Source organism: Chionomys nivalis, chromosome 21 (assembly GCF_950005125.1).
Source record: "Chionomys nivalis chromosome 21, mChiNiv1.1, whole genome shotgun sequence".
Classification (NCBI taxonomy): domain Eukaryota; kingdom Metazoa; phylum Chordata; class Mammalia; order Rodentia; family Cricetidae; genus Chionomys; species Chionomys nivalis.
In genome coordinates this window covers 16,923,187-16,940,310 of record NC_080106.1, presented here as the reverse complement: position 1 = coordinate 16,940,310, position 17,124 = coordinate 16,923,187, and the positions used below count along the sequence as shown (strand labels likewise).

Below are 17,124 nucleotides of genomic sequence, written 5' to 3'. Positions count from 1 at the left end.
AGACTCTACTTGTAGGGTCACCCTGACCCCCATTTCACTGGGTCAGCAAACTCCTTCAAAGTATCTTTAAATACCTCACTCTTGCCTGTGTACACACCAGCACCATGGGTGTGTTGGTGTGTATGATCTAGCACTTGGGTGTGTACACACTAGCATTTGGGCGTGTACACACTATGGGTACCTAGTGTCCTGCTCCAGAGTCCTTACTATCAGACGCTGTGTCTTTCCACCTTTTCGTTGCCATGACTACTGTGAGCCTGGCTTTCAGTGTGTTCACTGCAGATAGCTTCCTTACTCTTGTATCTACTCAGCTTTCTGGAACGCACCACCTATTCCTTGGCTCCTTTCCTACAGTGAAAATGCCAGCTAGCTATGAAATAAACAGACACAAATAAATAAATGTACAATAATGTCACTTTTATTAGTAGATAATAAGTACATCAATATGCATATTTAGATGGTACTAATATCCATAATTACTTTTTAAAAATGCCCCAGACGCTGTCCATAGTCTCACCTGCTCGGGAGACAGCCTGTAGGTTCCCTGGAATCATGGACTGGTGCCTGCTGCCATTGAATGATGAAAAGGGTTTACATGTATTCCTTTCTCTTTCCCAGCAGCACTAATGAGATTACAAGCATATTTTAAGGGAGCAGAAAGGTGCTAAACTCCATTCAGGCCAACAGCGTAACATCTCCAAGTCAGCTTTGATCAGCGCCATGGCAGAAGGGGTGGCAGTAGCCAGCAATGACTGAAAGAGTGGCTCAGAGCCCGAAGGCTCAGGTCCCAGAGTCCCTCTCTCCCTGTCAGCTTTGCTTCCCCATTCTCCCCTGGCCGTCCCAGGGCTTCCCAGCAGACTCACACCCGCCTAAGTTTATTTGTCTTTCTTTTCTGGGATCCGCTGTCTGCAGACACAGCCCATGAGCTATTCAGAGCTCACCAGAGACTTTGGGCTGTACAGGCTTCCCAGAATACACTTCTTTTCAATGTTCGGGAGGGGTGGGGGGGTGTGTGTTATTAATGCCAAGGCAAAGGAGCTAATAAACCTAAGATGTTTTCGTCATAGCAGAATAAAAAAGAAGTGTCACAGAGGGAGACAGAAAACCATTACAAGGAGGTCCTAAAATGGTCCCAGTAAGAATGTCACTGGGGAGGAACACATCCAAAAGCAGATTTGAACTAACATGAGTTGGAAGGACCTGGGGAAAGACCTTCAGATCTCCATCCCTCACACACACATGTGCATATAAAGTGCTGGAATTATAGTTTGATGCTAGCATGCTTGCCTGACATGCTCAAAGCTCTGGGTTCAGCTCCCAGTATCAGAAAACATTCACATTCACTACTTTCAAAGCCAACAAACATACATATAATAAAGGACAACAAACTGAGCCCACATATCCAGCTTCTTAACCAAGATGCCTTGTAAAGACATAGTAATGAAAAGCTCCACCAGGCTTGATGACACAGGTCTGTAATCCCAATTATTTGGGAGGCTGAGGCCAGTCCCAGCTACAAGAGTGAGTTGAGCCGGGCGATAGTGGCGCACGCCTTTAATCCCAGCACTCGGGAGGCAGAGGCAGGCGGATCTCTGTGAGTTCGAGACCAGCCTGGTCTACAGAGCTAGTTCCAGGACAGGCTCCAAAGCCACGGAGAAACCCTGTCTCGAAAAAAAAAACAAAAACAAAAACAAAAACAAACAAAAAAAAAAGAGTGAGTTGAAGGTCAACCTAGACAACTTAGTGAGACTCTATCTCAAAAAATAAAATGAAATGAAAAAAGATGGTGGGAGTACATATAGATCAATAGCAGAGCACCTACCCAGAATACATAAAACATTCAATTCAATCCCTAACACTGGAGGGGAAAACAACAACTTTATGAAGCTAAAAGGAAATAAAAACACATTTCTTTTAGGTTTCATTTTCTCATCTGTGGAAGCTTCATAGCGATTCCAACAAAGCCAGCACTCACATTAGATGGCCTAACGAGGCTGGGCAGGGAAAGGAGAATGCCCCACACGGACAGTACCACTGGCTAGATTTCCTCCGCCATCACTCACCTCACACACAGAGAGAAGAAAGAAAAAAGAAGATCACAGGTAACCAAGAAACAGCAAACCACAAAGGAAATTCAGACACTCTTGGCTTTCCAACTTCAGCCTGAAATTTCACAACCATTTCTAATGTACAGGCAAGGCCGCCAGTTCCAGTACAGCCCCTTCTGCTGGATTCGTCTTCCCTCCATAAACATCCCCTGGGTCTCCTTAACTCCTAGGATCAGGGTCATGTATTGAATTCTGGACAAACCCACAGCCCACACTGCTCAGCCTTGTCCCTGCCATACTGGTTCTCTCTCTTGCATGCATCTGCCTGCTCCATGAAAGCACTAAAGACCCTGCATGGGACCCTGAATGATGGTCCACAGCACCAGAGACATAGGACAAGTGTCCAAAGCCAGCCTCATCCCAGCAACAAACAAAACATGAGGGATCCTTACATGGTCTCTGTGCCAACAAGCACTCGCTTCCCTCAGGCCTTCATCACACACCAGGTCCTCCAAGGACATGGGATGCTGCACAGTATACAATGCACATCAATGGAAACAATCTGGGGACAATCCATACCTATTTCTTCCCTAACCAAATATGGACTAGCCTGTGACCAGGCCTCTCAGAGCACCAAGATGAAGGATGTTCTGAAGTTACCTGGAGTGGACATGCTTTCACCAGGACACTCAGTCTCACACTGAACTCTCAGGTCTGAGCTTGTAAGACTGGGTGGTGCTGGCTTTTTGTCCCAGCAGAAGGCAGAGGCAGGCCTCTCTAAATTCAAGGCCATCCTGGTCTACAGAGTGAGTTTCAGGAGAGCTAAGGCTGTGTACAAGGTGCAGTAGTACACACCTTTAATCCCAGCACTCAGGAAGCAGAGGCAGCCTGGTCTACAGAGTAAGTTCCAGGACAGTCAAGACTGCTTAAACAAACTCTGTCTTGGAAAGGAAAAAAACAAAAAAAACAAATGCTGCAGGGTATCCTAAGGAGGCCAGCGTGGAACATCCCCTTAGAATCACCTGCTACCCTGTGACACACATAAATCAGGCAGAGCATATATAAGTAGTTATTACAGAACCTTTGGAATCTGAAGTCTGTCTTGGAAAACATAAAATAATTCAACCAAGTACCTTAGGGTGGCAAATGGCACTTTTTATTTAGCTATTGTATTGTGAAACCCATAAACATAGGAAAATGTTAAACATATAGTCAGTACTTAAGAAAAAGATGATTTAGGAATTACCACACAAGCTAAGAAACAGCATGACCTTAGGCATACTTTCTTTGCAGCCTTTGCTTACTATTCCTGTGTCCTCTGGCCAAAATCAACCATTCTCTTGTATTCAAGATTATTTTTCCCATCAATTTTAATTTACTTATTTTTATTGAAGCATAATCTCCTTATATTGCTCAGGCTGGCATCAAATTTCTGGCGACAGTAATCCTTCTGCCTCAATCTCACCAATTTTTTTTTATACTTTTACCTATGAATAATGTATCCATTACAAAGGTATTTGTCAAGGTTGGTGGATGGCTCAGCAAGTTCAGGCACTTGTTACCAAGCCTGGTAAGGTGAGTCGAATCCCCAGAACCGATACGGTGAGGGAGAAGTGACTCCAGCAAATTATCCTCTCGCCATTAACCACACACAATAAATAAGTAAGCGAATAAACAGATGTCATTTTTTTTAAACTAAAAAGATATTATTGCCTGGCTGTGGTGGCACACACCTTTAATTCCAACACTCGAGAAGCAGAGGCTGGAGGATCTCTGAGTTCGAGGCCAGCCTGGTCTACAGAGCTAGTTCCAGGATAGGCTCCAAAGCTACTGAGAAACCACCCTGTCTTGAAAAACCAAAGCCAAACAAACAGAAAGGTATTGTTAATCTAAATGTGATGAAGGTATGTATAATTTCAGCACTTGGGAGGTAAAAGGCAGGAGGAGCAGGAGTTCAAGACCAGCCTGTGATATATGAGTTCCTGTCTCAAAGGAAGGAAGGAAGGGAGAGAGGGGGAAAAAAAAAAAAAAAAAAAAACAGAATCTAATAAAGTACCTCTTCTTTTTAAATATATACATGTTCACGTGTGCAGGTGTACACGTGCAGGTACATATGTGTGAAGGCCAGAGAGTAACTTCCCATGTCTTCTCCTGTAATGCTTTCTACCTCCTTTAAAACAGGGTCTTCCACTGGCCTGATGCTCTGCAGGTGGGCAAGGCTGGCCAGTCAGCAAGCCTGAGACCTCCTGTTGCGGCTTGCCCTCCACAACTGCCATCACTACCAGGATTATAACTAATTCCATGCTCAGAATTTTTAGGAGGGTGCTGGGGGTGAACTCAGGTCCTCATGCTTGACTGACTCATCCTTTAAGCCTAAAATTAAGTGGTGTCAATGTGTCTGACCAAAAGTTCCCACTTCCATCTTAAAAAACAAAAACAAAACAAACAAAAAAACAAACAAGGAAGTAGTTACTAAGCACTACAGTGTTGCAGGAGTGGGCTGTGTTCCTCCATCCAGCTAGCTTAACCCCCGAAATAACCACACAGAAACTGTATTAATTAAATTACTGCCTGGCCTGTTATCTCTAGCCTCTTATTGGCTAACTCTCACATCTTGTTTTAACCCATCTCCATTAATGTGTATTGCCACTTGACTGTGGCTTACCAGCATGAATCTAACCAGCATCTGTCTCGGGCAGGAGAACCATGGCATCCGCCACACTGCCTTCTTCCTCCCAGAATTCAGTTCTCTTTTCCATGCCTACCTAAGCTCTTCCCTATCAAAAGGCCAAGGCAGTTTCTTTATTCAACCAATGAAATACAACACAAATACAGAAGGACCTCCTACACCACAGTAAAGAAACCAGTTGTGGAAGGGAGAAGAAATGCTGAGGTGTCCCTGCTCAATCTAGTCACCACTGAGGAGATCCTGTTCCCTCCAGTTCTGGACCATTCTTTTGTTGATACAGTAATTGCCAAACATATTACAGGTCCTTCCTAATTGTTGTTCTTCTTCCCGGTCGAGTGTTGTTCTTCTTCTAGGAGATGAAAGGAGGACGCAAGACACAACAAAACCCACCTGGCGCAAGGTTTATTGCAGCGTGCAACAGTAAAGGGAGAGAAGGGGAAAAGAGGACGAACAGACGGCGTTCCAGCCTTTAAAGGGTCCCCCACGCACGTGCGTCAAATGCCACGTTCTGCGCCTGCGCAGCCTTTGCGTGGAACACTAGGGGCTCCTGGGAAATGTAGTTCCCCAGGCGAGCGACGCTCAGGGACCTTCTGGGGAATAACACTAATCTTGTAAAACATAACTATATATTACATCTCACAAGCCATCTAGCACAGCAAGTCACAGAAAATGTGACTGGTCTTCCATTGAGGTGACACTTTTACACAAACTAGAAGCAGTAAGAACAGAAAAGAAGCATCTCTGCATCTAGTGAAACTAGGGTCTCAGAGACAAATGGCCAAACATCCACTCTCCCTTGCTGACAACAAGCTCTGGTCACCTGGACCTCATAAAGCCACAAACAAAGCAATTGAGAAGATGACCTCTGCCCTCAAGGGGATCTGTCAGATGCTGTGGACACTGACTAGAACACAAACAGCTCTATTTCCCAAAAGCATTATTCTGTACCCGCTGGGATTTGCATGGGAAGATTTCTAACAGCAATTTGCCCACTGTAAGAAGATAATATTCACAAATACTCATATGATTCTCTTCCTGAAACTGTCTGGGGATTTTGTACATTGTAATAAACACTAAGCACATCCTCCTCCTCCTCCTCTATCATCTATCCAATACATTTAAAAGTATTCTCTTGCCTAGAAATTTAGTTGCCATGGAAATGAGTCTAGAGGACAAATACAGGTCTAAGAAAAAATAGAAAACAGAATCACATCATCTACAATAGGCATAACAAGTATAAATAAGCTCAGACCCTCAGCATAGAAGGTTTAGCCAACCAGGGAATGAGAACCATCAGCCACCTCTCAAAAGAGAAATGCTACATCCAAAGAACCATGTTCTCCATGCATCATGACTGCCACAGCCCCCGTTATGGATAAGAGAAGGTCAGGGTCTATTCAACAGGTCCTCTCTTACTTAAATGCCAACCCAGCCAGCCCCGGTCTTTGTCAGTGTACTGCGGACTCTTCCTAAGCATGTGGAGCGCTGCACTCCCTCAAGAACTCCTTAAGAGACTGAATCAATAATAAGAAATTTCTAATTGTGTGGTCCTTTGCCACTGCCAGTGTGTTTTCCATAACTTCAAGCACCTTCCCAGGGCCATCTCACCGACAAGGAATACTTACCGGGACCTGCCACCAAAGCAGTTTGTACTGGGTGGCTGGTGCCGGGTGTCTGGAGCAATAGCAGTCCCGCTGCATTCTCTCGAAGGTGGCTGAGCTCCTGGAGAAGGAATCAATCACAAGAAAAGACAGAAATGTTGAGAATCCCAGCCCTTGTTTAAGAGTTAGTCACCAGGCAGAAAACTCGCTCTGTATTTTAGGAGTCACCCATCATGATGGGACAGGGACATCTTGGCAGCTATAGCCACCCTACAAGTCACTCCTTGTAAAGTAGAGACAATCATGTGAGATCAAACAGATGGGACTCAAACCTAGGAAGCAATGTCTCTTCTCTAATACATTCAAGAACATCCCAGACACCAATATGTAGCCTGTCTTATCCACCAGATGAACTCCAGTCTCTCAAAGACAGGGCTAAGTGAGCACACATTTTCCACAATGCAAACAGATCTTGTAAATCCAAAGTAGATCATGTCACTCTTCACCTAAGAAGTTCTCCAACAGCTAGCTGAGGAGACAGGATATCATAATAAGCAGTTTGGGTGACAGTGAATTCAAGGCCGGTCTGAGCTATACAGTAAGCTCTTATCCCAAAAACAAACAAACAAAAAATTATGCATATATGGAAATGTCAAGATGGTTCAGTGATTAAGAACAGTTGTTGCTCCCAGAGGACAAGAGTTCAATTCCCAGCACCCACATCAAATGACTCACAGTTGTCTGTAATTCAAGCTCAGAGTCCCTCCTTCTGGACACTGGGAACATCTACACACATGTGGAATACACACATATACGCCACAAAAACATCTTGAAAGATTATGCATATATGTAACATTAAGGTAGAAGCAAAACCCTGGGAACAAAGAAAACTAACTAGAAAATGACAAGGAGCAGGTAAAGGAACATGGGGATAGAATATGCACAAACAACATCACACATGTTCATGAAAACAGCCTTATGCAACCAACACTGGGTATGAATGAAGAAAACAAAAAAATAGCCAGCACCAGAATGATAGTTTGGCCAGAATTAGAGCACCTGTCACCAAGCCTAACACCCGGGGTTCAATGCCCAGATCCCTCAGAGAGAGTCAGTTTCCATAAGTGGTCCTCTGCCCTCCATACATTTGTACCACACGATAATTTTTTTAACTTTATTTTATGTGCATTGGTGTGAAGGTGTCAAATCTCCTGGAACTGGAGTTACAGACAGTTACGAGCTGGAAGAGCAGCCTGTGCTCTTAACGGCTGAGCCATCTCTCCAGTCCTGTTAATTTTTTTTAAATGTAATAACAAAATGTTTTTTAAGAAGTCAGATGGACAGGCAGATCTCTGTGAGTTCAAGGCCAGTCTGGTCTACATGGTGAGTTCTAGGTCAGCTAGGGCTACATAATGAGACCTTGTTTCAGACAAACAAACAAAAACAGCAGAAGCCAGGCATGGTGGCACACACATTTAATCCCAGCAGTGGGAAGCAGAGGATGGTGGATCTCTACGAATTCAAGGCTAGTCTGGTCTACAACAGGGAGTTTCAGGATAGCCAGGGTCACACAGTGACACCGTGAAGACAGAGAGGAGGGAAAAACAATGCCCTTGAGCAACCATCTGTTTCTTAGGGCAACGTTCATCCGGATCATGGTCTCTGCGGTGGTGTACTCTGAGGCAGACCCACCTCTCCATCCTAACCTCTGCTACCCTCCTTGCTGCTCCCCAGAATCCAGCCACACCAACCCCTCTGCTTTCATCACAGATCCACCCATTTCCTTCCTCCCACTGCCTGAACTCCCAGTCTCAGTTCCACTTCTTGAGAACGCTTCTCTAGTTTGGATGAGCCCCTCCGATTACAGGAATCTCCGACCACCCCGCCCTCTCTCTCAGAGGTCCTGTCACAGTGACACTTACGTAGCTATTTCTGTACTTACTTGCTTGATACCTAACTCTCCCTCCCCACTGCCAAGTAGATTAGAAACTTCAAGGAGAGTCGTGAATTTTGCACACTGCCATTTGGCTACCACCTAAGACTAGAACATACCAGGTATTCAATTATATACAACTGAATTGAATCAATGAGAGATGTATGCTTGTCCCAAAACAAACAAACAAACAAAAAGACACACCAAAAATACTCCAAGCAAAGCTTCTTTTTTTTTTTTTTTTTTTTTTTTTTTTTTTGCAAGGGGGTGGGTAAGATTTATCTGTCTATTTATTTTGACTGCATGTATGTCTGTGTACCATGTGTGTGCCTAATGTGGTGGAACTGGAGTTGTAGATGACTGTGAGCTACTATGTGGGTGCTAGGAACTCCAGGTCCTCAGCAGGAGCAGCCAATGCTCGACCCTGTAGAGCCATCTCTCCAGCCCCAGAGCAGAGTTCTTCTCAACCACTGAGATCCAACCCTGCCTTTGAATTGGGAGTTTACACTTCACCCTGACACTATAGAAAGTGTGCTCGGCCTGAGAAGTTCCATCTTACATCATACCTAACAAAACATTTAATGAGAAAAAGGAGAGAGAAACAACCCACTTCAGACTTTAGATTCCATGAAATAATTTCCTGCTAGATCCAGAAGTGACTAATTTCAGACTAGATCAAATGGAACAATCTACCAACACTCCACACTCAGAACGGGGGAGGGGGGTGGGGGAAATGGGGATGGACACTCACTATCCCCTTCTTAAGCCTTTTTGGCTGCATGTGTCTCCACAAGAATACACAGCCCTCCTCAACCAACACCATCTTATAGGAACACACTCAAGCTCCCCAGAGGATTTAACTAGAATCATATCTACTGAAGAGGTTTTATTTCCATGGCCATATGGGATGAAAAGATGCTTTTCTTGCCTTTGATCCAAACAATCACACACAGAGACATGACATTTATTTTGGTCCTTGAAAATCAAGTCATGTTTTGATCTGGGAGACTAAGAAGAGATAGAGCTAGCTCTGAGTCAGGGCTGCTAAATAGTATTCTAACCAAGCTCTCAGAGTCTCTGTCCACCCGCCCCTGTGTTGGCACAGCCTGGGCGCAGGGTGCCACTCACCGTCTGTCACTGCACTGCCATTAGGCACGCTTCCCAGATCAACAGTGGGCCCATCCAGGGAAATTGTCAGCTCTCCTCCTGAGACAACGCTGCCTTTGTTCTCCGTCTGCAGGTTCAGGGTCAGTTGCGTGTTCTCCACTGTTTGATACAAAATGCAACATGGACAGACTAAGTCAAATGTGTAAGTTAGACTTCTTTAAATTAGAGGCCTCCATTCCACCTACTCCAGCTTCCCTGGCAGAGCTTTCCCGCCCTTTCCAACGTGTCTTGTGGCATGAGAGGGAGAGTGGGGCAGAACGTGCTGAATGGTTCGTGCTGAGCAGGTGGAAACCCACACTGTTTCTCGAGACCCTTTATATCCTTCCCACATTAGTACTACATCTTTATAGTATTGTGTGCTTGTTTTATATTGTGTGCTTGCTTACAAACTAGTATGCAGAGAGCAAGGCTACTGATGGGGCACAGAAAAAACCTGGGGGCAAGCTATACCCCTACTAACACATAGGAAGGACAAAACAAGAAACAGCCCTGCAAATACCCCAGCCCCACCTGCCCTGAGTCAAGGCACACTCAACAGCTTCCAATCAGGCAATATCCATCTACAACCAACACTTTAGTTCTTTTCAGTTTGGTCCAGTCAGCAGCTGGAGGCTCCATCTCCAGGTCGTTCAGTAGTTACAGAATGAGAACCAGTAGGCAGATGTCCACAGGTTTTGAAAGGATAGCCTTATGCTAGATTCTTCCTCCTTGGCTGCCCTGAACCTAACCCAGCACTTCATCTCATGTATTACCTGGGGTTACACTGTTATAAGCCATCATTCCTGTCTCCAGAGCAGTGGCTCTCAACCCTCCTAATGTTGTGACCCTTTAGTATAGTTCTTCATGCTGTGGTGACTCCCAACCATAAAATTATTTTTGTTGCGACTCCATAGCTATAATTTTGCTACTGTTATGAATAATAATGTAAATATCTGTATTTTCCAATGGTCTTAGGCAACCCCTGTGAGAAAGTTGTTCACCCCCAAAGGGATTGAGACCCACAGGTTGAGAACCATTGCTCTAGCTCAAGATAGTCTATGGATAAAGAGTTTCCATAAGCACTAAAGTAAATCTGAACATTTTCTGGGGAATCAGTCCTCTCCCCAGTGGGGAGAAAAATGAAAGGCAGCTTCCAACCCAAGACAGACCCAGCTCCTTTAAGAACGTAATAGAAGGACTGGAGAGATAGTTCAGCAGCTAAGAGCATGTACTACTTGTATACAGAACCTGACTTCTGTTCCTATCACTCACATCTGTCAGCTCACAACCACTTTCAGCTCCAGCTCCAGGGAGTCTGACACCCCTTTCTGGACCCTATGGGAACATATACCCATATATACACAAACACACAAAATTTTTAAAGAAAAAACAAACCAACATGGGGCTAGAAGAGATGCCTCAGAGGTTGAAAGCACTGGCTGCTCTTGAAGAGGACCTGGGTTCAGGTCCCAGCAACCACATGGTGTCTCATAACTGTCTGTAACTCCAGTTTCAGGGGATGTGACTCCCTTTTATGGACTCTGCTGACACTATATGCATGTGGTAAACATACATACATACATATGCATATATGTATACATATACATACACATATATATAGGTAAATACACATGCACATGAAAATATACCTTAAAAATAAAATTACAGGTGCCAGGGAGATGGCTCAGTGATAAAGAGCATTGGTTGTTCGCTCTTCCAGAGATCCTGGGTTCAATTCCCAGCATCCACATGGTGGTTTCACAACTATCTATAACTGTAGTCCCGTAGGATCTAATGCCCTTTTCTAGTATGCAGACAGACATGGAAAAAAATACCCATAGATATAAAATAAATAAATTTAAAATAAATATTAAAGTTTAAGAAATATATACAATAATATGTATATATTTATCTATAATATTTTATATATATCTTAACCAAAAAGACAGAGTAATCCCAGGAAGCCTTGAGGCATCCCCGACCATGCTGTTCCCAAATCTTGACCCACTGAAACTAGGAAATAAGCCAGACATGGTGGCACACACCTCTAATTCCAGTACTCAGGAGGCAAAAGCAGGCAGATCTCTGAGTCTGAGGCCCACCTGGTCTATAGAGCAAGTTCGAATAAAGTCAGAGCTACACAGAGAAACCCTTTCTCAAAAAAAAAAAACAAAAAGAAAAGAGACTATGAATGATACATGGTTTGGTTTGGGTTGGGTTGGGTGTCTGAGGGAGTACTGTTTTCTATGTGATTGATTTAAAGGCCAGAGAATGCCCCTCCAACAAGCAGCAAGGGGGCTGAGCGGGCAGGTGTGGTCGGGCACTCTGGACTCAATCTCAATGCTGCTACCAAAGAGCTGTGACTCTGCAAGTCACAAGTTACTTACTTCGGCACTGGCTTCCTCGTTGGCAAAACAGAGGAATCAAAGCACATTCTGCAGAGACACTAGTGAGAACTTAGGAGGCACCTAGGAAGTTCCCTGGCTGCCATTTTCTACCTATCTCGACTTTCACGTCTAGAGGCTAAAATGTACAGCTTCCCCTTCATCTACCTATCATGAACTTTCTTAGAATCATTAGATTTTCTCTGGGACTTTTTTTTTTCTTCGAGATAGGGTTTCTATATGTAACAGCCCTGGCTGTCCTGGAACTAGCTCTTGTAGACCAGGTTGGCCTTGAACTCACAGAGATCCACTTGCTTCTGCCTTCCCAATGTTGAGATTAAAGGTGTGCCCTACCACTTCCTGGCTTCTCTATGACTTTTTAGGTTGCAGTGGCAAAGTTCACAAAACCTTCCAAGCTATACAACCATCACAAGGGAACGAAGGGATTATAGACAGGAGCCAAAGACAGATGGGAGCCACCATGCCCAGCTCCTATAAGACCATACTTGGGAGATGTGTGACAGACTGTGAGAGTATCTGCACGAATTCTGCAGTTTTCCAGAATAAAATCATAACAGCTTCAATTTACCTTCAAATAATTCAGACAAAAAAAAAATATACACACAGGGAATTGGAAGACAGCTCAGCAGGAAAGAGCATTTTCTGCATGAGGAGTGAACCTGAGTTGGATCCCAGCACCAAAAAAAAAAAAAAAAAAAAGCCAGATATATGGCTTGGAGAGATAGTTCAGTGGTTAAGAGGACTTGCTGCTCTTGCAGAGGACATGGACTCAGTTCTCAGCACCCTCATGGCAGCTCACAACCATCTATACCTCTAATTCCAGTGGTTCTAACACCTTCTTCTGGCCTCCAAGGGTACCAGGCATTTACATGGTACACACCATCCAGGCAAAATATCCATGCACGTAAAATAAAAATAATAATAACTGTAAAAAAAAACCTTCTTAGAGCTACATGTGGCTGCACTCCTGTCACCCCAGCACTGCCAGGGTGGTGACTGGGCTTTGCTGGCAGCTACCCTAGCTCCAGACTCACTGAAACTCTGTCTCAAAGGAGTAGGGCAGAGAGTGATGGATCAGAACACCGACATATTCCTCTGGCTTCCATTCACATGCACTCATGCATGCATGCACACATACGCACATGTGAGCGTACCCACACACACCATGTACAGACACATCACACACAAATACACAACACACACATGCATGGTCCACATACAAAGAAGATAAAGCAGAGAGGAGGAAATGCCAAGTGTGGATCAAGGTGGAGGGCACTGGGTGTTTATCCCATCACCCTTTCATTCTGTACACTTGTGAATTTCATAATAAACAGTTAGAAACGTTTTTATTTAATTGGCAAAGCTATTAAAAATATTAAACCACTGAGAACAGAACACCCTATTATTTTCTTTAAAAAAAAAAAACAACTGAGCGGGAGCCTTACAATGTATAATGGGACTAAAGAAACCGTTAGTTAATTGAATGACAGACTGGAGACATAGAGGCTGAAAGACCTGGTGGCTGGGAAACATATACTGGAATCTTAGTTCTAAATAGGAGCCTGAGCCGCCTCACCTCAGGCCCTCTGGTTTCCGTACAGCCACACTCAGGACTCTACAAAGGCCCTTTCTCTTCCAGCAAGTCTCTCTACCTCTTTCAGAAACCTAGACGGCACTAGTTCATTCCGGAACACTAGCACTCAGGAAACTGAGGCAGGAAGACTGACTTGAGTTCAAGGCCAGCATGGTTTACACAGTGAGTTCCAGGGGGCTTGGGCTACAATGTGAGACTTTCTCAAACAAACAAATAAAATAAAAAAAGAGGAGCTGGAGAGATGGCTCAGTATTAGTTAAGAGAATGTTTCAGATCTGTAGAAGACCTGAATTCCAGTTCCAGCACCCACATGGCAGCTCACAACTGTCTGTAACTCTAGTCCCAAGGGACACAATATCCTCTTCTGGCCTCCTTAGGCACCAAACACAGGCAAAACATCCATATATGGGAAGTATTTTTTTTTAAGAAGAAAAAAAAATCAAGAAACCATATGCATGGCTCAGTGAGTAATGGCACTTGTCACCAAGCCTTGTGACCTGAGTCCAATCTCCAGGACCCACATAGTGGAGGAAAAGAACTGACTCCTGAAAGTTGCCCTTTGACTTCTACACATGCGCCATGGCAATCGTGCCTACATATTCTCTCTCTCTCTCTCTCTCTCTCTCTCTCTCTCTCTCTCTCTCTCTCTCTCACACACACACACACACACACACACACACATATACTGGCCTACACATGCACACACATGATTAAAAAGGAAAAGAAAAAAACCTCTGGGAATTGGGCTTCCCACTCAGTGGGCATCCATGAGGCCTGGGCTCAATCCCCAGCAGGAAAGGAAGAGAAATTAAAGGATGGAGGGGAAGAAAGGAAAGGGAAAGTAAAAGAAAAGCGCCTCATAGAAGTGGGTGAACAGGGCAATTTTTATAGCTAGACTGAGATTAACACTGCTCTGTCTGGATCCCACAGTCCACATGGGTGCCCTACACCAGCTGTCTGTGCACGTGGTGATTCATGGAAACCACAAGGAGTCTATCCTAACTGCGAGAAAGCAGAAAATAAGCAAGGTTTTCTTTTCCTTTTTTTTTCATGTGTGCATTCTTGGTTTGCATGTGTATGTGGTGTGCATGCATGTATGCATGTTTTGGATATGTATGTTCATGCATGTTGAGGCCATAGGTTGATATTAGTGATCATCTTTGTGTAGTCTTCTACCTATTCATGGAGGCACGGTCTCTCAATCAAACACAGAGCTTGCCAATCACTAGTCCTACTAACCAGTGTGCTCTAGGAATCCCCATGTCTCTGCATTTGGTGGGTGGAATTACAGGTGAGCTGCTATGTCCACCTAGCTCTGATTTACAGAGGCTATGGAAATCCAAGTCCCAGTACTTAAACTAGCAAAGCAAGTGCTTTAACCACCAAGATATCTCCCCAGGTCAGAAAAGCAAGGTTTTTAGAAACCTAATTGCATACTCTGTTAGAAGGAGCATGGTAGTACACACTCATAATTCCAGCACTCAGGAGCTAGAGACAGAAGGAAAATGAGTTCAAGTCAGTCTTAGGTACATAATAAGTTCAAGGCCAGCCTGGACTATATGAAAACCTCTCTCAAATAAACAAAGAAAGAGTATAGTACCTGTATATGGTGTCCACACCTTTAATTTCAGTACTTGGGAGACAGAGGATCTCTGAGTTTGAGGCCAGCCTAGTCTACTTAGTAAGTTCCAAACCAGTCAGGCCCTTCTTCATACAAGCAAAACAACAAAAACAACAGTGGCAAATACACTTTAAAAAAAAAAGGAAGAAAGAAAGAAAGAAGAAAAAGAAAGGAGGATGGAGGGAACTAAGTTGGAAGAAACTTTGGGGTGAAGAATCTCACTGTAAAGGGGAGGGATGAGTAGACTGAAAGGACGGCAGGGAGAGTTATGCAGGTAACTAACAGAAGAGAGGAAAAAGCAGGGTCAAAGTCAGCAGGCGAGAGAACACCTGGCTTGTCCACAGAAGGGCAGGAAAGTGGGTGGCTGGAGCAGGCGAGAGCATGGGCAGCTGGAGCCCATGAACAATGCCTTAGAGCCTTGTAAGGCCCTTGGCATTTATTTACTCTGCATAAGACAGGGCCCCAGGAAAGGGTTGTGTGCAAGGGATGTGACCAGATCCTACTGCAACAACCCCTTTGGCTGCAGAAGAAACAAGGCTAAAGCAAGATAAAGGCAGCTGGGAAGGTGCTGCAATGGTACAGGTAAGGCAATCTCAATGTCTCCCAAGAACGCAGCATCTAAGAAAACTTAGCCTGGTACTTCTCTCTGGTACTTCCTTGGAAAGACCCTCGAGAGCATATCCACAAGGCTGCAGTCTCTGGGAATCCAAGTTTTAGAGAAAAGGCGGGGGTTGCAATCAGGGGCAGATTGAGAACATAGGTTGGCAGAAGTCAGATTCAATCAGGACAAAATGGAACACGTAATAATAAAAACATTACTCTGGCAAGCGACATCAGTTCTACCAAAAAGGCCAGAGGTGTCAGCTTAAGCCAGTTTCAGCAAATGTGCTTGTCACATATGACCATACTCTTCCATTTGAAGTCCCAACCAGTCACCAAAATCTTATGACACTACTTTATAGAAGTGGACAGACAGCAACAGGATATATGGCTTCTAGAAGCTGAGAGAAAGCAAGGTCACTGCAGGAGAACCTTCTACTAGACAGCAAGACAAGGAAACAACCAGAGAGTCATGCCTCCTAAAGGGCCAAGCACACAGCCACACCAAGAAGAGACGCCAGCCTGAGGCAGGTTGATGTGCTCACGCATAAGAGACAGATGGACACACTTAAGTGCACATCACGGACACAGCAGCCAAATCCAGAAGGTGGGAAACTGGTCAAGATAAACTGCCTTGTTTACTCAGCAACAAAGTAAAGGGGTGAAAAGGAGAGTCCTGGGATAAAGAGGCTTAGAAGAAATGGTACTCTAGTCCAGATTCTGATTCAAATAAGCAAGATGCAGAAGACAAACTCATCAGCTGGGCGTGGTGGTATGCATCTGTAATCCCAGCACTTGTGAGGCAGAAGCAGGGAGATGCTGAGACTGAGGCCAACCTGGGCTAGGAGCAAGACCTAATCTTAAAAATAAACAGCCAAGGCCGGGCGGTGGTGGCGCACGCCTTTAATCCCAGCACTTGGGAGGCAGAGGTAGGCGGATCTCTGTGAGTTCGAGACCAGCCTGGTCTACAAGAGCTAGTTCCAGGACAGGCTCCAAAACCACAGAGAAACCCTGTCTCGAAAAACCAAAAAAAAATAAATAAATAAATAAACAGCCAAGTGTGGCGGCACATGGAAGGCACCAGCAGAATGATCAGGTATATCCTTGGGTATATGACAGGCCGGGGACCAGTTTGGGCCTCCTTTGACCAAAAAAAAAAAAAAAAAAAAAAAACTCTCTTAAGACAACTGGAGAAAGAAGAAAAAAAGCTGCCTGGGTAGTTGATGGGAAGGGATTAAGTGATTACTGTTAAAAGGTCTTTTTAGATATAAAATAGATAACAAGAGCTATGGTATTTTTCAGTGCTAGAAGCCAACCTAGGGCCTGAATCCACGTTAACTACTCTGCCGCTGAGCCACGAAACATCCTGAGATCACTATTTTTAAGAATCCTTATCTTTAAAACAGGCATGGTGGTACAAAAGGCAGCTACAATCCCAGCACTTGGAAAAAGGAGGCAGGAGGATAAAAAAACTAAAGGTCATCCTT

The 17,124-nt window shown here is 44.4% G+C and overlaps 1 protein-coding gene across 1 annotated transcript in view; it reads right to left on the bottom strand.

Annotated features, from left to right (window-relative positions):
• The window catches only part of Wwp2 (WW domain containing E3 ubiquitin protein ligase 2), a 125,865-nt gene that overhangs the window by 69,610 nt on the left and 39,131 nt on the right, over positions 1–17,124 (bottom strand). Inside the window, exons 5-6 of the mRNA XM_057753764.1 lie at positions 9,400–9,537; positions 6,363–6,459 (exon numbers count right to left, since the gene is read on the bottom strand). Of these exons, the coding sequence (XP_057609747.1) occupies positions 6,363–6,459; positions 9,400–9,537 (235 nt within the window). The remainder of the gene's footprint in view (positions 1–6,362; positions 6,460–9,399; positions 9,538–17,124) is intronic.